This window comes from Struthio camelus, chromosome 8, assembly GCF_040807025.1.
Source record: "Struthio camelus isolate bStrCam1 chromosome 8, bStrCam1.hap1, whole genome shotgun sequence".
NCBI classification, from domain to species: Eukaryota; Metazoa; Chordata; class Aves; order Struthioniformes; family Struthionidae; genus Struthio; species Struthio camelus.
Genome location: NC_090949.1, coordinates 17,623,628 through 17,646,856, shown reverse-complemented (window position 1 = coordinate 17,646,856; position 23,229 = coordinate 17,623,628). Strand labels below are relative to the sequence as shown.

At 42.8% G+C, this 23,229-nt stretch overlaps 1 protein-coding gene across 1 annotated transcript in view; it reads left to right on the top strand.

The window, feature by feature from the left end:
• The window catches only part of LOC104151260 (uncharacterized), a 313,421-nt gene that overhangs the window by 140,774 nt on the left and 149,418 nt on the right, over positions 1-23,229 (top strand). The window contains exons 5-8 of the mRNA XM_068952381.1: positions 9,502-9,738; positions 11,539-11,599; positions 12,586-18,205; positions 19,323-19,508. Of these exons, the coding sequence (XP_068808482.1) occupies positions 18,011-18,205; positions 19,323-19,508 (381 nt within the window). The 5' untranslated portion in view covers positions 9,502-9,738; positions 11,539-11,599; positions 12,586-18,010. The remainder of the gene's footprint in view (positions 1-9,501; positions 9,739-11,538; positions 11,600-12,585; positions 18,206-19,322; positions 19,509-23,229) is intronic.

The following is a 23,229-nucleotide window of genomic DNA, read 5'->3' as shown; positions in this document are numbered from 1 at the left end:
CATACAAGTTCTTACTGAGGAAAGTATAACAGTGAGTAATTTTACATTAGTCCTAAGATAGACTTTGGAATTAAGGGTGTAAGTTATAATGTTTTAATGTGCCTTTCCCAACAAGGAGCATTTCCACTTTTGAGGGGGTTAATGAAACTCTAAAGCTGTAGTTTGTGATGGCCTGCAGCATTATTACTGAGGGCTCATTATCTTGTCGAAGCTCATAAAATACAGCTGCCGCAGGAGTGATGTTGTTGCTCATTGAGTTATTATGGAGTTAGTCTTTTCACGTGGCACTAGGAGGAAAAATGCTGCAGCAGATACAGACGAAGATGAAAATGCAGGACCCTGTGAGACTCTACCCACAGAAAAGGTTCTAAATTTGTTTTGGACAAATTGGATTTGTTGCTCTTCAGTTTTCCTTCTGAAAACTCTCTTGTGACTTTATTGTCAGCTGAAGTGTTTATTGACTGAGGAGTGCTTGCATTTTAGTGATAGATACGGTGATCCTGGTAAACACTTGGAGGCCTTCGTGATGCAAAGTGCTGTGTAAGTGTTTGTCATTTTGTGATGGAGTGGGCAGACACTTGTTTTAAATAAAAAGTAGAGTAAAAAGTCCACAGTTTCAGCAGCCATTAGGTTCGTTACAGCTAGTATGAAGATGAGAGTTAAATGGTTTCTGGATATATACAATGTCTTAAAGTAGAAAAGTAACACAGGATCCAATGCCATTATTGCTGGGAAAACTGCCAATGTTCTCATTATTTTTAATGACTTCCAAACTGGGCGCTTAGTGACTGACGAACGAAGCAATTTCACATGGGAAACGTGATATCCTCAATCCTGAAAGATGCAGGATAACCTCAATTTTTAGGGGCCCTGGCAATGCTCAGGAGGTTGTGAGAGGCAGTGAAGTGTAGGTTAAAGCCTAACATGGCCGCTTCTTTGGAAGGGGGAAGAGGAAAGGAAACTATGTAGTAGATGGTTTGTTTTTGTTTTTTTAATAAAATAGAGCAACCTAACTGATAAAAATTGGATGTGACACAGCAGCTTCTGAACAAACATCCATCACTGCAGAAAGATAGGCATTAGAGAATATGTCTGCAGCTCTTTGGATTTTATCCCAATATTAAAACAGAAAAATCAGTAACTGTTTCTGTTTATTAAAAAAGATAAATATCTTATGAAGATCTGGAGGTCGTTAATAATGAAGTGACAAGTGTGAGAAGAGCTTACCTTGGAAAGCAGGCAACCTCCTGTTGTAGCACACCCGACAGTTCCCTTCTTGCACTGCTAAATGGGTTTGAGAATCTATTTCCCTTAGAAATCTCATCAAAACTAATGTTATTCCCTAGTAGGGAGATAGTGCTCTTGTATGCTGCCCTGTGTAAGAGGGAGTTAGCGGCAAGCCGCTTCTTCACGAAGAGCCTGGGGAAGGAGCCTGATCTGAAACCTCCCGGGTGTCCGAGGCGGTGGTCGGTTCCTTGGTTGCTCCATGAGGCACCCCAGCTGGGTGAGTCACTAAGAGTAAAGCTGGTCAGAGAGCAAACGTTGGAAAAAAGAGGCTTATTGGTGAGCGGAGGATTTCTGTAGGACTCGGCCTTCTGGTTTTCACTCTTTCTAGGAACAGCTAACTTGCGTGATCCAGGGAACAGGCCAGCTTCTCAGCTGTGATCTGTCACAGGGCTGAGTAACCTTTCAGGGAAAGGTTATGTGAAAATAGCTTGTTTCTGGAGCTCTGAGGCAGCAGACTAGCCATGGCCACACTCCTGCCCCCCCCCCCCCCCCCCCCCGACACTGCCCATTGCTGGTGAGGAGAAAGGAGCCTGAAACAGGGCTAGATCCCACTGTATTTTGCACTTGTGGCTCGACTGCCTTTTGGTGCGGGAAGGCTACATAAGGCTGTGGGAGGGAGCGGACCTGGCCTCTGTCCCCGTCCTTGCATCTGCTGGCTGTCTGTTGGCTTGCCCTGAAGGTAGGACATATTTATTATTCCTTCTAGCTGGGCATGTCTGCATAAAAATGGATTGTACTGTGCCTAGTATTTAAACATTAAAAAAAAGGCTGAAAATATTTTGAAGTTGCAGAAATATTGCTTAGTGTGGTACAGGGAAGTTGCATAGTGCAGCTCATGTGATGGTTAAAATGTCTACTTTAGAAGTTAAAATGACTGGGAAGATGACCCAGCTGTAGCAGACAAAACTACCAATTTGGCAGATTTAAAGCAAGCATAAAGCAATATATTTCTATGAATTTTTTAATGCAATAAATTAAATTGTGGCTGATCACTGCCAAGTAATACATGGGAAGCTAAAAATATGAACAGGTTGCAAAGGTATTAGATAAATTCATGGAAGATCACTCAACTGATGGCTATTACAAATGACAGTTGACATGTAACCCTCAACTCAGGAAACCCATAAATCACTGGCTGCTCAAAGCTGGAAAAAATCAGAGGAAGGCCCACCCAAAGTGTGGTTTTCTGTTGGTCCCTCGCCCTCCTTTGCTGGCTGCTGCCGGGGACAGGGCACGGCGTTGGCCTGCCCTTTGCACGGGTGCTGTATGTCTGCTCGTGAGCTCAGAAACCGTTGGAGGGTCCAGCTTTGAGGTGAAAAGTTAGTTTTTTGGCTGGGGGCCCCGCAGGTGCGGTTAGAGCTCATGTGGGGCAGACGCCGGGGTCCGGACCCTGCGGCGATTGCCCTGGACTCGTCGTGCTGCAGTGGCTACGTGGCGCTGGGGAGAGCTGGACCCCGAAATCAGCCCCAGGAAAAGGCGAGAACGGTGTTGGGGGCCTTTTTTTTCTGTTCCAAAGATGAATTTAACAAGAGGCAGGGCAAGGACAAAATGCTGGGGGCACTTTTAAAATACCGCCGTGCGGGTTTGAAGTTCCGTCCAGCGACTGCAAAACTCCGCTCGGGCCCCTTCCTTGGGATGTCGCTTTGAGCTGCTGCTGTGAAGATGCAGCCAAGCTCTGCACGTGCGTGTGCGTGTGTGTTTGTGCACGCGTGCCATTGTGCAGCTGTCAGAAACGAAGAAAATAAGGTTTCCTGTGCAGTGTTAGAGCTGGTGTGTGTGTGCGTGCGGCTGCGGCACGCTGGAGAGAGGCAAGGCAAGCACAGGTTCAGCTCAGCGCTCTGCTCTCTACGTTTTCACTACCCTCCGGTATAAGTTGCTTTGGATACTTAGTAATGTCCATAATTAAAATGCTCCCTTGAAGTAAATAATTAAATGAGGATTGCATTTATGAGCCACAGAATGATACAGGTGATGGACTTACCTGAAGTAGGACATTTAAACTGTAAATCAAAATTAAATTTCTCTGTGAAATTAAAGTATTATGCAAGGTAATTATCTAAGAATAATAGCTTAGGTCAGTGTATTGCAAAAATAAATCTTTTCCAAGCTCTCCAGAAAATGGATTTTCTACCCTGTCCTTTTTTGTGTGTGGTTTTTAAAATATTTTCTATCACAAATGGGGACAAAAGCCCAAACTGTACATTTTCCATATTCTTTGGCAAAACTGATCATATTTCACGAAAAAAGGTTGCTTTAAGAAACACTTCCCCTCGCAAACTCTTGACTCTTAACCCTGGGGCTGCGGGCTGCAGCGGAGACATCCGTGCGCGTAGGCAGCCTCCTGGTTATGGCCCTGCTCGACAGCAGCCACAGGCTCTTTGTGGCTTTTCGTTTGCTGCCTGAGCAATAAGCGATTCTTGTTATGGGCACCTTTGTGCGTACTTCGAGATTATTTAGTGTACAACTTATTTCATTGTTTAACATAGTTTAAATTTTAAGTTGTTCATGTTGTAGTTGTGAAGGTTAAAAGGCAAACTTTGTTTTATCCTGTTTTAACAGAACAAATTTCTTCTCTAGGCAAGAAGTGACCCTAGATTTTGGCAGTCCCTCAGTCAAGGGATCCTGAACTATGCAAAATGTTCTTAAATGATATAAAGTGATTTTTTTTTTCATTTTTAAGTGGGTTGGTGTTGTAGAAAATATCAGAAGTACCCAAAGTTTTGAGGAAAAATGGTATTCTATTCCAAACACAAAAGGCCCCTTCTGCACAAAACCAGCTGACTTGTAGGACAAAACAAGTTTCTTTTCCAGCAAGATTATATTTGAAAAACACCAGGAAATTAATGTTGTATTTTAAAAAATTGTGTAATATCAAAATAGTGGATAAACCGAAATATAGGATGAAATATAACCTCTCTTTAGAAGACACTGATTTTTTTGTTCTCCTCTGTGAGGCAGGCTTGCGAGGTTTGGGCGCTTCTGGAGATCTAGAAATTGGGGGTCGTGTTTTACGTTCAAGGGAGTAAGACAGCATGTGTTATGGGATGTAGTTAGGGCTACTTTTGAATGTTAATGGCTGGATTTAGCCAGTTCTTGCTTAGATTAATAGTCCTTCATCTGGATTAACAGTCCTTCATCATGGAAGTAATCTCACTGAATTAAGTGAGATTATTTTTGTGAGCGAGAACAGGCTGTGTGAAGGATCTAAACGCTTACGTCGCCGATGGCTGGCGCGTGCCCTCGCTGTGCGCGGTCCTTGCCCAGGCTGCCCGAGCTGGCCAGGGCTTTCTCGGGAACGGTGCGCGCCTGGGGCTTGCTGATTACCCACTAACTTTGCTGATGCGGTTTTTCCCAAATGTAGAGCTGTTTAGATAATTTTTATGAGACGCTATACTTGCATACTGTTCGGGTTTTGTAAGTTTTGTTAAAGTAAATAATCAGGAATTCTGAAATGATTAAAAAAAAATTAGATTCTGATTAGAGTCATTTTATATCCTTTGATAATTTTGACAATGTGAATCAAGCCAGCCTGCTAAATGGGAGCGTCACAACATCAGAAAATGTTTTTCATACTTTATTAGATCTTTTTATGCTGTACTTTTAATCTCTGCTTCTAATATTAAATTGCACCCAATTTATTAAAAAGACAAACAAAAACCTAATTTTGACAGCTTTGTTGCTCTCAATTTGGAGAAAAATGAGTAAGTTTCTTTCCATCTTTGAATATACTATCTTAAAGCCTGGAACAATTTAAATCAGTTTTTAGATACTGTACTCAGTAAGATATTTAGTGCTAGTCTAATAGTGTAAACCATTAGACTGCAATTACACTAACGCAGCGCAGAGACTAATAGTTCTGTTGGAACACAGCAGTGATGCATGATTGCCCTGTTATTATAGGAAGTCTTGAAGCACTGAGGTTATTAAAAAAAATTAATCACTGTTGCAGTCTTGATTTTGTTACAGATTGTAATAAAAATATCTTATTTATGGATATAACTATTATTGTGTCAGCCTCTTAAAGAAATATTAAAGAAATCTTAATAAGGATTCTTCAAATTATGTTTATAAGGTGTTTTGCCCTACCATAGTTGTAACTGGAAATTGAGAACTTCGTCTCTACTTTCCAGAAAGCGTTACTTGGGCAGGTTGTACTGAGAAGTGTTTTCAGGAATTAAAAGGGATTGTTTTCAGATGTTTATGAAAGTGGAATGTTAAAGGTGGTGATTAATTTTAAAATCATATTACTGTCTGAGTTTTTTTACCCTAAGTACCCTAATATACACCCAATATATTCACATAATTTTTAAGACAATTATAATTGAAAGGTAGGAGGAAACCTTTCTTTTGTGCTTTATTTAGCTTTTAAGACGTTTAATAAGAGAGCTTGTATACACAGTCAGGTTTTCACAGCAACAGGGGAATAAGCAGCATTTTAAAAAGGAGACTGTAACTGTGAAAATTAAAAAAAAAAATAAAAGGAGCAGGCACTTAGGTACAGCATTAACACTGGTAATATTTAAGTAGTTAAAAAAAAAAAACAACCTGATTTCGTTTCAAATTAATGGTTTTCCTTTACATTTGTGCGTGTGGGTGTCAGTTGCATATCTGCCTATGTTTCATATACTCAGAGAAGAGAATACCAAAATGACTGAACTAGTCACCGTTGAGCTAACTGTTGGGGACTGAAAACTGCAAGTATGTGAAGATAATTCTCTCTCCATCAATCCATATACTGAAAAATAAAGAAGAAAAATCACACTTAGCTGGCAAGTTCATTTGAGAACTTATTTGAAAGTTTGGAATTAATTAATTTCTGAGGGTAGACAGAAAGACTGAGTTTTAGGGATATGCTTTTAGCCAAACATGATTTATGTGTAGCTCAAAACCTGAACCCATCACTAGTTACTATGAATTTTGCCTGCGGCACTCCTGTCGCCCTGGCGTTTGAACGGGGACGCAGGGAAATGTGGGGGCTGAGGAAAAGGCAGCGTGGGGGAGGGAAAAGAAAGCAGAAGAAAGAGGGGGAACGTGATGCAGGCAGAAACATAGCGATGTTTCTTGCCCCGAGTGATTCCCATCAGCCTTTCCACGCGAGGCAGAAGAAAATTTGTAGGCTTATGACGGTTATTAGATGTAGTTAATGTTGCCCACGGTAAATGACTGCTTTTGTTTCTCTTACTTTGGGTAACTTGTCTTCCACATTTAAATGTGATTTAAGTTAGTGAATATAAACTTTAAACTTACACTGAATAAACATTTAATTTGTATTCTCTGAAATACGTTTAAGACATGTATAGACTGTATCAGCTCTCTGCATCTGCTGTTAACTGCACCCTTTAGTTTGTGATAAAATTATGTTTTTGATTAATATTAAATAGTAATTTAAAAATGTGTGGGCATGACCATTAAAACACTACTCCTCAGAAAGGAATGCGTTTTAATGCAGAATTAACAAATATGACTCAAGAGTAGGAGGTATTTGCTTTAGAGAAATGATACAATTTAAATACGGCACTTGAAAATAATGCATTAAAATGCCTTTAATAGTGCAGCTTCTTTCAGTTGTATCCCTCAGCCCAGTAGCAGCGGTATTCGCCTGATGTTCGAAGTGGGTTGATGTGAGCTTTGGTACGTACACAAACTGGGCCCTATTGGAAGGAAAGTCTGGTGTGGGAGGCACCTCTGAAATAATACAAAAATTGATAAGAACCTCTGACGTTCAGGGTCACATCAGAGTCCCCAGATTTCAGGCTGAGACACCAGCACCCGGCCCCAGCCCCGGAGCACCCATGAGCTTGGGAGACCGTCCCAGGAGATGGCCCAGGGGCTGTCTCCCCACCCAGGAACATGCCCCATTCCTGAACGCCAAGGGGTACGCGGGATCCTCACTCTGCAGGTCACGCAAGGTGAGGAAACAGCCCGTAATTGGAAATATGGGAATGGGAGTACTAGAGAAACCTGCTCCAGAGGGCTGGAGGAGCTTCAGTGTTTTCCTCCTCAAATTTGGTTTAAAAAAACTTAGGGGAAAAACCATCAATGTGCATAGTACACATGCTTGTTACATTTTCTGCATATTTTAGTGACAAATAAGACGTTATCCCCATCCCTTTCATACCTGGGGATACTTTCTAACAAGAATTATCTGCCTGTGTGCAGTCATCCTTTTTTATCTGGGTAATCTGGAAGAGCTGCAATACATCAGAGTTTGCATGTTTCTGTTGTATAAAATCCTGAGTTGTTTATCAGCAAAGGCACGTAAAGGAGTGTGATTTAAGAAGTGATAGGCTCAATTCAGCAAATGTTTAAGGTGGTGTCATGGGTGATGCCGAACTCCTGTAATCCCTGCTTTGATGGACACTGGTGTTGGCACACGCGTTGCCAAGCCTGCGGCGAGGGCTGAGGGGGAGGTGTAATTTTAGGCAGAGAAGAACAGATACTGACAACACCCTAAATCTGCTTATTTAGAAACTGCATATAAACGGTGTCTAAGTAATACAGCTGACAACGTCTTTATATATTTCCTTTTGTGTTTTCACCCTGATAATTACCCACCCCTGGCGGAAGTGGCCATTCAACTGCACTTTTCCAAGCATGTTCCGTATTTGATCATTGTGTCCTTTCCTTTTGTTTCAATATCAGAAATTTGCAAAATCAGGGTATCCCTCATCAATTTATGCATCTCCATTTTTACACACACCATTTCCTGTGGAGCCTCTTTACCTGATCAAAAGGTTCCCTCTGGCTCCTTGCTTGCTTTGCCAGGTGACATCCAGAGTTTGGCCCAGCTTTCTACGGCAAATCTGGTTCCTCTCCCCTAGAACACAGAAGCCCTGATGACAATTTTAAGTAAAGTTTGGACTGGATCTGTACTTTGGCAAGTGGCTCTAGCTGTTTCTTGGCTTCTGCCGAATCCCCTGGCTGTTGTCCACAGTAGCTGGTGCCGGATTTTGAAGCTCTTTCCTTAATTAGCCTTTTACGTTTTGCTGTGTAAAATAAGCCTTACCTTTGAATACCTTAGCTTTCCAAAGCTTCTCTTTTGATGGCTTATAGAATTCTTTTGGCTGGTTTTCTAGAGGAATGAAGCTGATGTGATCATGCTGTTTGCCCAGCGTCTGGGTCTCTAGGCCACCTCAGTGACTGTTTAATGCACTGTTGTATTTCGACTGCGTTTGATGTGTATTCAGGGCTTTGGAGAGCATCTCAGCTTTCCTTTAGGGCTATGGAAGATCTAGGAGCTTCTCACTTAACTGACATAACCCGTGTGCTCCTGTTGGTAGGTGTGTGATCCCCTCCTGGTCCGCGTACCACCCGTTGCGTTTGCATCCTTCGGGTACCCACGTGTGCTTTGCTGGTGTTGTGCACGTGGTTAATCTTAGCACTGTCTTTCTTGATGCTGGTCTACTGCAGTTAGTTAGGATTTTTAAGTACTTCAACTCTATTTTTTTTTCTTTTTTTGAAATACCAGCTGTCAGAAGCTCACATAGGTCTTATGAAGCAGGTGCAGTTTTTGAACTGATTTAAAGGAAGGAGAGAGACAGACATTTGGTAAATATTAATTGGCAGGATCTCTGAGTAAGGACACAGCAGACAAAATGGAAAAGGCTTGAGTTTGAGAGTGTCTGACACATGGGTTTTTTTTTTTTTACTTTTAAGAAAGAAGGGAATTCAGATATCATTTGATTCTGCTTCTCTGTAGCCCATCATGAGACTGTGTCCTTTTTGACTCATTAAATTGGACAACAGCATTTGTTAACTAGCTGCTTAGCACCTCGCAATCATTATCTCTTTCATCAGTGGTGTTCACATTTCTGATTCATTCTCATTTTTTTAATGTTTAAAAGAAGCAGCAGAAAGGTTAACGTAGAAAATAAACACAGGGATTTTTTTTTTCCCCGTAATGTATGCTGCACAAAGCTTACCTGAGAGGTGTCGAATATGAAGTGAATAAGAGTCCCAGGCTGTTGGAAATGCTACTGTGGTTTTTATGACAACTAAATTATAGAGTTCCCCAGTGTATGGACCCACTTTAAGAGAAATACTTCTAGAAGAAATTTCATGGATGGAGGGGAAGGAAAGAAAACGTCACTTCATTCACTGATCATGTTGGAGTTTAAAAAATATTATTGCCTGTAAGAACAAACAGAAAAATTGCTATTTATGCTATCCAGTGCCTTAGTACACGTTTGTCAGTGTGATTTCTGTTTATTACAGACTAAAGGAGGAACTTTGACATTGGAAGGAGGAATTCTCCATGCCCAGACAGCAAAGCGGAGGAGGATTGTATCAGCCTCTTTCCCCTGGGGCTCAGTCCTGGGATATTTGCAGCCGCAAGCTTTGCGCAGGGTGCTCCGGCACAGCGTGCGCGCTCCGGGGAGCGGGAGGCACCACGCGCGGCAGCGAGTGTCCCGGAGGCAGCGAGCGAGAGGAAGGCGCGCGGCCCCGCTCCAGGTTGGTTTGTGCAGAAGGGGTCCGAGGTGACCCAGGCAGGCGTCTGCCGCAGGAACGCGCCCCGCAATGTCACCTAGCTCCTTAAGTTCAAGAAAAGGGGTGGAAGACTCGCAGCGCTCCCCCGTCCTCTCTGCATCACGGCTACTCCGTTTGGTGCAATGCTTGGCCGCCGCGCTGTCGTTTTGAGGGTTAGCGAAGGAGAGGTGGAAAACAAGTGCATTTGCTGAACCTACTTCCTGCTGATATGCTGGAAATAGAGCAAGTCAGAAGAAATGAAGCGTTTTGGATCATTAAAAATCCATTTTCATTAGAAGTAAAGTATTGTACTGACTTATTTATACATCCCTTGTCTATCTATGCCTTACAAATAGAGTGAAAAGAGAGTTTTTTCATAACAGTTTTAAAGCCTAAATGAAGGAAAAGCATTCTATTTACCTTGAATTACTTACAGGGTGTACTTGTTCATTTTTTCCACACTGCATTGGATGGCAATTGCTCTGCATTCTTTTGCTACCCCTAGTTTCTTTTGTCCTATGTATCTATCATTTGTTTTTATCTATCTTCCCCCTATCTCTCTACTTCCTTTTTGTGCTTAGAGTTGGTTGCAAATTGTATTTGTGATGCAGGGAGCTTTCAGTCTGACTGTCTTCATATTATTATATGCAACCGTGACTACCGTAAAAATTGGCTTTGCTGCCTCTTTTGTGTTATTGATTCAAGTCCATTTCAGAATTAACTTTTTTGGAATGATCTGGCAATGTCGTGTGCCCTGGGTTCTCTCAGTAAAAATTCATATCTCATAACAAAATGCAATAAAATGTTCAAATATATCTAAACACAGTTATATTTTGAATTTAGATGGAAACTTTATGGAGTCAATCAAATATACAAGGCATGTGTAAGTTTTAGTTCTGGGCTTACAAGCACAGTATTGCAGAGAAAAGTATCCAGAGACCAACTTTTCCTAGAGGTCTGTCCCTTATGTGTGATTTATGAAACGCCTAATCACATCATTCACGTTTCCATTCTGAATTGGATGGACGTAATTTTGACATTTTGACTGTAGGACTGTATCCATAATTTGAGATTATTGCCTTAATCCTTTTAGGGATTTAGGCTTTTGAGATCTTAGTGTTACATTTGTCCTCATGGTTAGGCAGAAATGTTTGTGTGCCAACAGCTGGTGGGAACTGCTCTACAAAAAGAAATCTTCACTCATTAATGACTTGATGGGTCAGTTTTGAACTGTGCTGTTACAAACAAAAACATTAGATATCAGTATGCACAAGGAAATTTATAATATGAGTTGATTGTAATCAAATGTGAAGACATTATAAATTGTTTGCTGAAAAAAGATGCCAGTCCTCAATATCTTTAGCTGAACGGTTAAAACACTTGCGTGGTGAAGAGCTCGTTGTTGATTAGATTCCCCCCCCCCCCCCCCCCCCAGGAAATTGTTAACACGTGCACTGAAGTCCATGAAATCCAGTCTTGAGCTGTAAGGCTCTGACTGATCACAGTGAATAAGACCCCCCCCGCCCCAGCTCTTCCCAGAGGCCAGGCAGAGCTGTGTCTCTGTGCGCAGCTGTGGCTGGTCCCCGAGCCCAAGAGGACATCGGGGCTGCACTCGCTGGGCGCTGGTCCCTTTGTCCTGCCCCCTGAGAAATGGCTTGTCCCAGCCGCCTTTTCCAGTGTTTTGGCCACTGTGTGCCTGGAACATAACTGTTCCCTTTTCTTTTCAAAGCTTGTTTCCTAACTGAGCTCTTTTAGTTCTTTAGTAATCTTTTTGTTGTCTTTCAGAGTGAGCGCAGAGCCTTTGAGTGCCTATGTTAAACTCGCGGAGGGGAAAGACCTATCTAGTGTGAGTACAAAAAAGATGCGTGTGTATCCTGAGATGAGTGCATTATGGATAAAGAACTATTATCATTCTTCCCACATTCACATTTCCATCCACTTAGGAGATATATACGTGTGCCTTGTTAGCAATGATGTTATAATGCAAAAGCTAAAGTTTTCATGTTGGAGGAAACATATATTGTTAAATGAACTGAGAACATTCTCCCAAGGGTTAGCATTTCTCTTGTACATGTGAAATCCTACTGAAATAAATGGGCCTATTATTTTAATTGGATCTTTTGGTATTAGAACATCTGTCTTTGTGCTGCAGTAAAGAACCTTTTTTTCCCTCCCCTGAAAATCTGAAATGAACAAACACAGGTGATGCATTAAAGCATTTATGATTTCAGTGGTATAAGAGTATATATGTATGTCTGTGTGCATATATATATATTTCTCTGCAAGTATATACGTGCATATAGATGCACAAGCACGCATATACATTAAATTCATATTTTATGATGTGTTCTTCTGTTCTACCTGAGAATATACAAATAGGTCTCCTACATTTAAAATGGATGCATTTTCCATTTTTCCTTGTCCTTTTGACTGATGCCTTGTTTAGAATAATAACAATGACACAGACACTTAATACAAATTTAACAATACTATTTGTTGTTCAGAATTTGGTAGAAAATTTTCAAAAAGGATCCTATCCATGTAATAAATGCATTAACAACTGGGCTCTAACACCCCTAACAGCTGTGGATAGATTTCAGTTCAAATACTGGGAGTGTGTGCTTAATTTGCTGTTATGAGTGAGGAATTATACAATATAATAAATTGAACTGTTATGGACCATTATAATTTATTTTATAGAAGATCACAGAAGTGATGAATTCTGCTTATCACATGTTGTGATCTAAAGTACATCAGAATAGAAGAATTCCTATGAACGTAGGTTTGAAAACTGATTTGTTGGTATGTTTGTTTCCTCTCTCTTTTCTGCAGCTGTTCAATTACTAACCTTTAGCGCTGGTCAAGAAAACCAAGCATCTGTTCTCCAGGGTAGGTGCATTGTACCCCAGCATTCAAAGATTTGGTTTCTTTTATAACTGGAATGAAATATAAAGTGTTTTTTTTGGGAGAGAAATCTCCCCCTCCTCCATCTGAATGCTACCTGAACATGCTCATATGCGTATGCAATAGGCATGCGTTTAGTTTAATATATGAATACAGTAACACAAACCTGAAAATAAAATGAATTGTAATTACGTAGGGAAAATAGATTTTTATCATATAGATAACATTGCAGAGTTATTTCTTATAAGCAAAATAAGATTTTTTTGTGTTTAGATTTTATTGGATTTTTTTGTTCGCTTTTTACCGTGTATTTAAGTTTTCTTAGGACAACTAAGCTTTGAGGGAAAAATCTCTCAGATCCACTTGTTAAGCCCAGATAACAGCCCTTGAGGAAGTTACCTGCTCCGTTGCTGTGCATCCCAGGTAGGTGTGGATCCTGCAGCACGCGTTTGCAGGGGAAGGACGGTTTAGTTTGGCTTCGGCTGCTCTAACGTGGGGCAGCTCTGCCTGCGTGTGTTTACCTGGGAATGCTGGCCTCAGTTACTATCACTGCATGCGTGTTTGTCTAAATAATATCTATTGGTGATCAATTTATTATCTAGGGGAAGAAAACATAGCTGCAATGGCAAACATTGAATTGTCTGTTTTGGGCGTTTCCCCTGTTACTGAAATGATGGATTTTTTTCATAAATTCACATTGAATGATCTGCTACTTTGTGCAAATTAACAAGATAACTTGATGCTTATAAACAAAACAGGTCAGAATTGCTCTAGCATAAATTTTAATAGCTCCTTGGGAATTAGTGCTGCTTTCCTGCTTCAGTTCATCAAGAACCTGGTTCAGTTTCTGCAAGCCTCCTGCAGAGGGACTGGTGTCTCCTGAGTCCCAACAGCTGCCAGGCTTGTGCAGGGCGCCTGACTGCTTTCAGGCTCTTGTTCAAAGCGTGGGGGGCCCTGCAGTGGCAAAGGCTTTGCGAGAAAGTGAGGGCACTTGCTGCTTTGTAATAAACAGCATCTCACAGCTGTTTCCATAACAACACACTTGCTATAAAACAAATATTTGCTTCATTTTCACAATTGTCATTTTGCTAAGAATTGATTGATATTAATATTTTTCCCTTTTATGTTTGAGACTGTTTTCGAAGTAACGCAGAAATGGTTCTGGAAAGCTGTGGTGGCAGCGGGCCGTGCTCTGCTGAGGATGGGGCTGGGGACAAGTGGTAGTTTTTAAAAGACTGTCTTCTTTTTTGGGTATAAGACGGATCGGTTCCTAATTCACTTTGTAAAACAGTCCTGGAAATCACTGGGTCGACGCTGCTGGGGAGCAGCATGCAGCGGAGGGGGCGTGGGAGCCAGAGCGGGGAAGGCTGTTGGTGTAACAGCTTCAGCCTGTTTTTGCTGAAGCCCTCTGTCATCCAACTGATGTCTCAGATGTCCTCCAAACTCCTCCTGTCATCTCAGATAGTGTAGTTACCAATATTAATCATATCACAAGTTCAATTGTAAAAGCTGGAAATTTACTAAAGTAGCCCCGTTTGGCTATGTTTTTACATTTTGGGCTATTTTGCAAGGGATAATTGTGGATGTATTTGTAAGATGGTTATTTCCTAATGCTACTTGTAGTATCTGCTAATTTTAAGATGTAAACACTGAATTTTTAGTTTAAGAAATCAGTTGTTTCAAAATGCATGCAATTCAACCAGTGATACAGTCATTCAGATTTATGAGTCTTTTTGGAGTATGTGTGATTAGCTCTTTTAATAAGAGGGAAGTTTCCTTCTAGGAGGAAATTTTTCATTATTTGCTGTATCTAAAGCGTAAAACTACGTGAATAAAGACTGGCAGAAAGCATGCCAGAAGTTCAGCTATGGCAGTATCAGGAACTGTGGCAAATACAGTCACATAGCATATCATTAGCTCACCAATATTTTCTTATCTTGATCTATGACCCTTTCAGCTAGAAAGGCGTGCTAATATTACCCAAAGCCAAATGCATTTTTCTACTCTGAGGTTTTTTTATATTGTATCTGTGTGCCATAAATACCATGACTAGCATCTGTCACTTGTCATGATAAGTAAAACTGATGTTTGTCACCAATGTAGATAAGGGACCAAATGAAACACCATTACCAACACAAGACCTTTTGACAGAGCTGAATGCTGTAGCAGTTGTTGTTGCATCCTGTTCAAAGCAGGGATTACTGAAGTGTTTGAATCCCTGTTTAACGATGGTTCATCTTTTAGCATTATGAAAAGTATGTTATCTAGTGACTGTTAATCCAGAGTGACAAAGTATAAGAGCTCTAAGATAGCAGGAATAGTTGAGCTGACTCCTGCTGCTAGATGACAGTAGTATACAGCCACAAGTTCCAGGGAAGAAAAGCCTCAAAACTTGTACACTGGAACAAGAATCAGTGACAAGGGAAAAACAGGTACATCTTAAAGTAGTATGGATGTACAGTGCATGTATGTTTACATCAGGATTTACAGGTGATTTGTATGAGTGTCAAAGAAAAAGACAATTTTTAAAATCCTGAAAGTATTTCTCACGTGCAGGAGTGGCTGTTCTTATTGCAGGACGTTTCATTAGGACTCTGCAGATCTTGCACAGAACAGGAATTTGGCTGGAGGAGTATCAAAGCAATAGATTTTTGTCTTTAGAAGTCAGGGTGTTTAGTTCATACTGTGCAACTACTTTCTGAAGCTGGTCTGAGACATTATTCTAATTCGATATACCCAAAGAGCTAACTGAATACTGACCAGCTGAGGAAGGTGAATGAAAAGGGCACAAATCAATTTGATAATGATTAATTTACCTAATGTCAGTCTGATGCTTTTAAATTTGTTCACAGAGAATTTTTCAATTGCATTAGGATTGCTGGAAGAACTAAGATTAGAGATGATGTATTAGAACTGATGAACTTTCTAACACGCACAGGGGGACATCTTTGCTCTTGCTTATGCATAACATGTTTTATATAGTCTGAGCCTGTAACAAACTTAAGCTGCTCCTGATCCAAATCTTTTCATATATGATTAGAACAAACCTGAAAAATGTCATCAAATTAGATCATTAAATCAAAATGTTGATGTGATATAGTGAGATGATATCATACAAATAAAATAATTATTACTGGAATCCAAATATAGGTTCTCTAGCACTAAAATCCTAGGTCTGTATCAACTGAACAAAGGAGGAATTCTTTATTTAATAATCAGCCTGATAATTGTATTGCCAGTCTAACCACCAGAGAGAGACAAGGCCACATAGCGAAGCGGGTACACGTGGCTGAATATTGACTTAAACCTTGCCATAGCTGGGGATTGGGTTTTTTGTTTTGCTTTGTTTTTTGTGACCTTTTTCTTACATTTCTGTTCTAATTTAATATATAAGGAAGAAAAGAATGCTTATGTTCTTTCTGCACATAAAGTATGGAGTCAAACAGGAGTTTCACTGAAGTGTGATGCGGGCTGAAGGGGCAACAGAACAGTGATCAGAGCTGAAGGACAGTGCAATTTACTTTGCAAAATGAGTAAGCATAAGGGGTGATGAATTCCTGATGCAAAGTGTTCGAGTTTGCAGGTTACATCTAAAGCCTATCCCGCAAAATATGCTCTTTCCAGAAAGTCTCTGAAAAATGGCCAGCGTTATATTCTAAAACCAGTTATGGACATATGTTCTCTTTGGTCTTTGCACGCCTCCATGCTGGAGTTCTCCTTTGGGCAGAACCTGTGTCTTTATCTGCCTTTTTTGCTGGTTGGCAGCGGCACCTTAACATCCTCACAGTGAGGTCGAACCATCTCAGCTGGTTAAACGGCCTCTTGCTGAAGGCGGGCTGGAGAGGGCCCAGGGGAACCAGCCACGGAGACCGAAGGTATTTCAAACACTGGGAGCCTGAACAGAGGCCGGACACTGGGATCTCTCGAGGGCATGCAGTGTGTTTAAATCCCCTTGGAGAGCTGGGACCCACCACCCGATGTGGTCAATGGTAATGTAAATGCACCTTTCCCACAAGTCAGTGAGGGTTTGCTGTATGTTTCAGTTTTTGAGGAGGGAGGGTGATGGGTGTGGGGTGGTGGGGAGCCGGGAGTGCATGGAGCAGAGCCAGGACCAGCCTGGCCAGAAACTGCAACGCAGGGAGGGACAGCAGCTGCGCCGGCGCATGTAGGATCTGAGTCCACCATTGGCCACAGGACCTGTGAACAAACCTTCTGGGTGTCACAGTGGCTTAAATGTTGGGCCAGAAAAATTGATAAGCTCTTAGTAAATATTTTAGAAATTGTTAAAACTTTCTGTGGAGTTGTTAAAAATTTCTGTGGAGTGTGTGAAGCTGGCTCATCTCTTGAATAGTGATGCAGAGCTGAAGTGTTTTATTAGAGGGTATCTTGTCTGAGTGTTATCCTTTCAAAGACTCCTTATTTGGTTTCTGGTTTGTAGTCCTGCCTAGTTGTTCATTGGTTCTTTTTTTTCCCCTTTAATCTAGTATCTGCGTTCGTGACATTCATAAGGAAAAGTGGTGGCGCACAAAGTGGATGAGGTTGCTTTGGAACATGCAAGGCACCCTAGGGAGGCAAAATCTGGGGGTTTTGTAGTTCTGAAATGTTACTTAATTAAACATCTCCTATTATACAGTGTGAGTGGGAGCAGGATGGGTTCCTAAACATATTTTGATTACGCTTGGATATTGGCAGTTGTCAACAAGTTGCAGTGCACTGTGTTCGATGGAGATGGATGGTGCTCTCCAGGCACATGGATGTGCCTAGGGTAACATCCTGAGGCTGCCTGCTGCGAAGCCCTGTGAGGGTAGCAGGCCCTGGCTGCTGTGGAGCAGGATAAATGCTGGCATGCATCTGTCTGTCCATCCAAGGGGGCTGTGCCAGGGATGGGGCAGTGAAAGGAGGAGGTGCATTGCGCAAAGGCCGGGGGGGTATTTCTTGCTTCCCTTCAGACCAAGAGTTGGGGACCCCAAGGCAACTTCTTGAGCACTATTGCAGGTGTGAATGTTGCTGTCCCCCTCACTCTGTCTTGTGCCTAGAGCTGACCTGAGTATCACAGAATGGTTGAGGTTAGAGGGGACCTCTGGAGATCATGTAGTTCAACCCCCCTGCTCAAGCAGGGTCACCTGGAGCACATTGCCCAGGATTGCGTCCAGATAGCTGTGGAGTATCTCCAGGGAGGAGATTCTACAAACTCTCTGGGCAAGCTGTTCCAGTGCTCTGTCACCCTCAAAGGAAAGAAGTTTCTCCTCATGTTTAGACAGACCTTCCTGTGTTTGTGCCTGCTGCCTCTTGTCCTATTGCTGGGCACCATGGAGAAGAGTCTGGCCCCATCCTCTTGACACCCTCCCTTCAGATGTACATACACATTGATCAGATCCCCCCTCAGTCTTCTCTTCTCCAGGCTAAACAGGCCCAGCTCTCTCAGCCTTTCCTCATAGGAGAGATGCTCCAGCCCCCTAATCATCTTAGTAGCCCTTCACTGGACTCGCTCCAGGAGCTCCATGTCTCTCTCTTACTGGGGAACCCGGAAGTGGACACAGTACTCCAGGTGAGGCCTCACCAGGGCTGAGTAGAGGGGGAGGATCACCTCCCTCCACCTGTTGGCAACGCTCTTCCTGACGCAGCCCGGGAGACCACTGGCCTTCCTGGCGGCAGGGGCACACTGCTGGCCCATGCAAATAATTGGAATCCAAATCCTTGAGACCAGTGGACTATTTGGCCCCTTTTCCTCTTTGGAAGCCTGCTTGTCTAAGACTGGTGTGCTGGCCTTGTCCGTGCAGGTCAGTGCGTCTGCCTGGCCGCAGGGGATCATTTGTGAGACCCCAGGGCAAGGCCCGAGGGAGGGCGCGTGGTGTCAAAGGGATTCAGCCTCCGCTGAAGCCCCAGAGGGCCCCTCCGTGGGCGGGCTCCTCGGTGACTGCCTCGAGGGAAGCGGAGGCAAAAAAGAGAGGCAAGAGCTGACCTGGGGGAGCCCCTGGGAGGGCATCTCACGTCTGCTTCCGCGAGGTGGGAACGGAGCCCGAGCAGGGCTGGGGGAGGGCTGTGTGGGGAAACGCCTGTTGCAAGGCCTTGGGGGGACCGCAGCAAGCAGAAGGGCTGGAGCGTCGGCCTTGGGGGGCGGCTGGCCGCTGCCACGTCTGGCCCTGTCCCCAGCGCGTCCCTGACGCAAGGGCCTGTGTTAGCTGGACGCCCTCTGTGAGGCAGGGGCAGGTCCCAGTGAGCGGGTGCCCTGGGCTGGGCACTGGCGGTGCGGCTGGGCAGGGGAGCCGGCGGTGGGGAGGACGTGCCGGGGCTCGCGGGGCCCGGGCTGCCCTCATGGGGTGAGGCAGGGACGCCGGCGGGCCGCGGGGCTCTGCCCGCTGAGGTTGAGGCCAGGATCCCCAGGCAGGATGGTGACTAAAGGGCAGGGGGTGTTTCTCCTTGCTCTGAGGTGCGTCCCAAGGACGCTGCTTCCCTCCCTCCTTCCTTCCCGGTTGCTCTCCCGAGGGAGAGCTTTCCCCTGCAGCAGGGTTCGCTGTGGAGGTGCCTGTTCCTGGCTGGCCGTTGGCGTGCTGGAAGCCCTTTGGCTTTGTGGAGGGGGGCCGTCCTGAGACGGGCAGGTGGGCAGCGGGGAGATGACTCTGAAGGGGCTGATGCAGCTCTCTGGTTTTAACTGAATCTCTTAGGTGGAAAAGAGCCTGGATGTGGCCCTCGGCTATGGGCTGTGGAGAAACATGGAGGAGGCTGGCGCGGGTCCCTCATCGGGACACGTGCGTCCCCCCGCTGGGACACTGCGCTCTGCAACCCTTGCTGCTGCCACAGGGCACCCGTGCTGCGGGGCAGGTGGAGTCCTGCAGCGGACGTGGAAACGGGTAAGTGAGTGGTGTACGTATTTGCATGTTTTAGCAGTGCAGTGTCACGTGTTAGAGCCATACAGTCCCGTCGTTCTTGCTTACCGCTGGTACGCTTGGGAACATTAATAGAGAGGAGGTAAAGCAGCAGCTCCCCAGAAGAAGCTTAGTGCAAGCCAAGCGCGTTGTTTAAAGTAAAATGTTAATGCTAATAGTGTTTGAAATGTGCATTACATGAGTTTACATACTTTATGCAAGGTATACAAGTAATATTTTTGTAATTTCTTCTTTTTAGTCTATACTTTTTTGTTAATTTTCCTTTTAACTTTCAAAAAAAACCCCCCTAATTTTCACGTGAGTCCCTCTAAACAGCATTGGCAACTTGGGTGCGTCTGAACTGACTTCCCGACGTGGAATATCTGTTCGCTTCTGCTGATTCAGGTTTCCGAGTACAGTAGTCTCAGTCTTCTATTTTGAAACCTGCCTTTAAAACTGAGCTCTCTATGAAATAATTTCTCTTTTATGCCCGGCATTTCTGCTTAGAACCACATCACATAATCTATCACAAATAGAGTTAATTAAGACAATAATTTGAGTTTAATAAGTCAGACTTTCTCCCTAAAGCAGGATCCTACTAGCAGGTTCATATTTTATGATATGCATATGACCCGTTTTTAACTTGAAAGTACCCGCTTAGAAAAATCCTGTATCTTATTCACTAGTGATTTTGTTCCATTGCACAGTGTCATTTTTTCCTTTTCTTCTTTCTTTCCAACCCCTTTATCTTCTCTTCCTCTTCTTTCTTTTCTTTGTTCTATACCCTTTTTCTATTTTGTATAGATTTCCCTCCCTTCTGACATTTTTACCATTTTAAAGCATAAAATAAGGCCTCTTTTCTCCTTCTGCAGCTGCGACACCATCCCCTGCTGTACCAAATTGACACTTCTGCAAGCAGCGGCTCTAGTCAGTCACTCGAAGGCTGCTGCTTGCAGAAGTGTTGATTTAGTGCAGCAGGGGATGAGGTACCAGCTGGAAAACTCAGACAAAAATAATAATAATAAAAAACCTATGAGAAAGTCTTATTGTAAAATGGAAGAATAAAGGCGTCGGGGGAGAGAAAAGAGGGGGAAGAAAGGAGTGTAGGAAGAAGAAAATGTGATGGGAAGAACGGCCGTCCGGCTGCTCTGCCGGTGGCGGTCGGGGGCCCGGCTGCCCTGACTGAAGGGAAGGGGCAGCGGGAGGGATGGCACGTCCGCTTGTGAGCGGGCGCGTCGCCTCTCGCCGTGCCCGCGTGTTACGAGGAATTTTGTGACTGACAGGGCAGAGCTGCTGCACCTCCTAAACACTTAGAGATTTCGTGTTTCTGTCAAATCAGAGAGTTATTTGAGGATAAAATCCCGGTGGCAGGAGGTGGAGTGGTAAGAGAGTGCGGGGCATCTGCGCTCTGGAGTTATTTAATCTTGGAAAATGCAACTTTTAGACAACAAGATATTTGGTAATTTCATTCCTACAGATATGTTGTATGATTCATGGATGTACAGGCTGAACTTCTGAAAACGTGCAAATAGTACGTTGCTAGTTTAAGGACATAAATGGGGAGTTCCTGTCACAATAGCCCTGATTAACCCTTCAAGGAAAGTACTAGAGGAAATCATTTATTTCTTATTGGTGTCAAAGTATTTAATAAAAAGTTGTATTTCTGCTGTAGAATTTATAGGATTCCTTAAACCTCTGGATGGGTTAACATTTTCTATTATAGTCTCCAGGTGCTCAGAGTAATGTCTGTTCATCCCTATTGATTTATTCTTATTAAGTTCCTCAGACATTTTCATAAGGAAAGCAAAGCCCTGGATTTCATTCACTCATGGGTTTCATGGCAGCTGCCAGTAATCCCTGCTCTGAGACCGTGTTTGTATAGATGCCAAATGATGATACGTTGATTTAGCAGATACGCATGGCACAGCAGGCTGCGCGCTGCACTAGCCGTGCTGGGCGGTGTTGTGCTCTACGGTGAAGGCTCAACTGCAGCCGAAATCTCCACTCCTGTGGCAGAATACCAGCTGCAGCGAGTCAGGCAAAGTCTGCCAGCCTTTTCTAATGTCCTGCTGTTGCAAAAAAGGCACACCGTACTGAGCAGGGCTCTAGCTGTCGGACTGGAAAAGGAATTTACCAACCTTGTTCTATCTATTGCTGTCCAAGTAGTCCTTTTGGTCCAGAAGCTGTGTTTATTTTGGCAAGAAAAAGTTGAAGAGTTCACTGTAGGTTCATATGTACGGATTTTTATTTTCATTTTCAGCCACTGAACCAGCAAATCAATTATGTCCATGGCTCTAATATTTAACTATCCTTCAGTGATCTGAATCAGTGAATGAAATCCACTAAGTCTAAATATTAATATTGGTAGTGACATAAATGCATGGTAAGATGGGATGATTTCAAGAGAGAAATGCAAAACAATTTACAGTTCTCAAATTTCAGCATCTTTTTATGAGGTACAAATCAGTAGGACAAGCTGTGATATACATTAACACTGTTCAGGGTGGGGTAGGTTAAAGTAAATCGGACTTAGTGCAGGAAGATCTGTGGTTTCAATGTGTGGTTAAAATAGCACCTCTGAACTAAATTACATCCACTGACAAGGACAGGCTATACAGGCTAGCGAGGTGCTAATAAATGTGAAATAATCAAATTTAAACAAATAATATTTATACGTGATGTATAGGGTTGTGTTGAGGGGGAAAAATTCTGCAAGGACTCTTGGAAAGCCTTTTTCTTGCAAGTTTATTTTGGACCGTAACTTTGGACTGACAGTAAATTAATGAGAAACAAGCACATACTTAAAATTAAGCATGTACTTAAACACTGAGGTGGGTGGAGGTCATATTTGGCAGGTCTTGTAAAAACTTCCATTGTTTGAAAAGCAGCTGTTTCTCAGGATTTAGAGAGATGTTTTGTAATCAGCTTTCACAATGATCACCTTTGTAATCTTGTTATTCATCATATTAATTGAAGAAGCTCCCTTCTGATAATCTTTGGGCTGTTTAAGATGTGTTCCCAAAGCATCGAAGGCTGAAGAAAGTTAGAAAGAGAAAAGACTTAATAGATCATTCAGTCTGTTTTTCTGCCAATACGGGATTATTTCATAGAGAACGTTTTTTAGTGTTATGTCAACTTTAGTTTTTAAAATCCCAAGTGAAAGCTTCCATATCTCTCCTTGGGAGACTATTTCACAGGCTAATACATCTCGCTGTCAGGAAGATTTTCCTGATTCTCTATTGAGCTTAAGCTTTTTTCTTTCCATAATTTCTAGTTATATCCCTTTCCTTTGATGGTTTTACACACTTCAAATATTTATAGATTATTGTATTTTTCCCTTAAGTTGAAACTTTTTCAGTTTATCCATATCCTTTTGGTTTTGAAAAACCCACCTAAGATCTAAGCTGAGAGCTAAATTTATTATCAAATCGTACTATAGTAAAATGCTCATTGTGGCATTTTCTTCGGGTCCTTGTTCTCAGAGTCCAACTTACGTATGAGATTTTAGCTAGGAGGAATCTGATAAATAGAAATCTTTCATCAGTGCTTTGAGAAAGGCTCATTTGCTTTATATCTGCTTCTCAGTGCATAGCTCTTCTGGCCACGGTGAGTGAGGATTCCCTGCTGCTGCTCTGTTCTTAATCACGCATCTCCGGGTGCTCTGCTCCAGGGAAAACTTGCAGCCCTATTAGCTTTTGCAACTTCT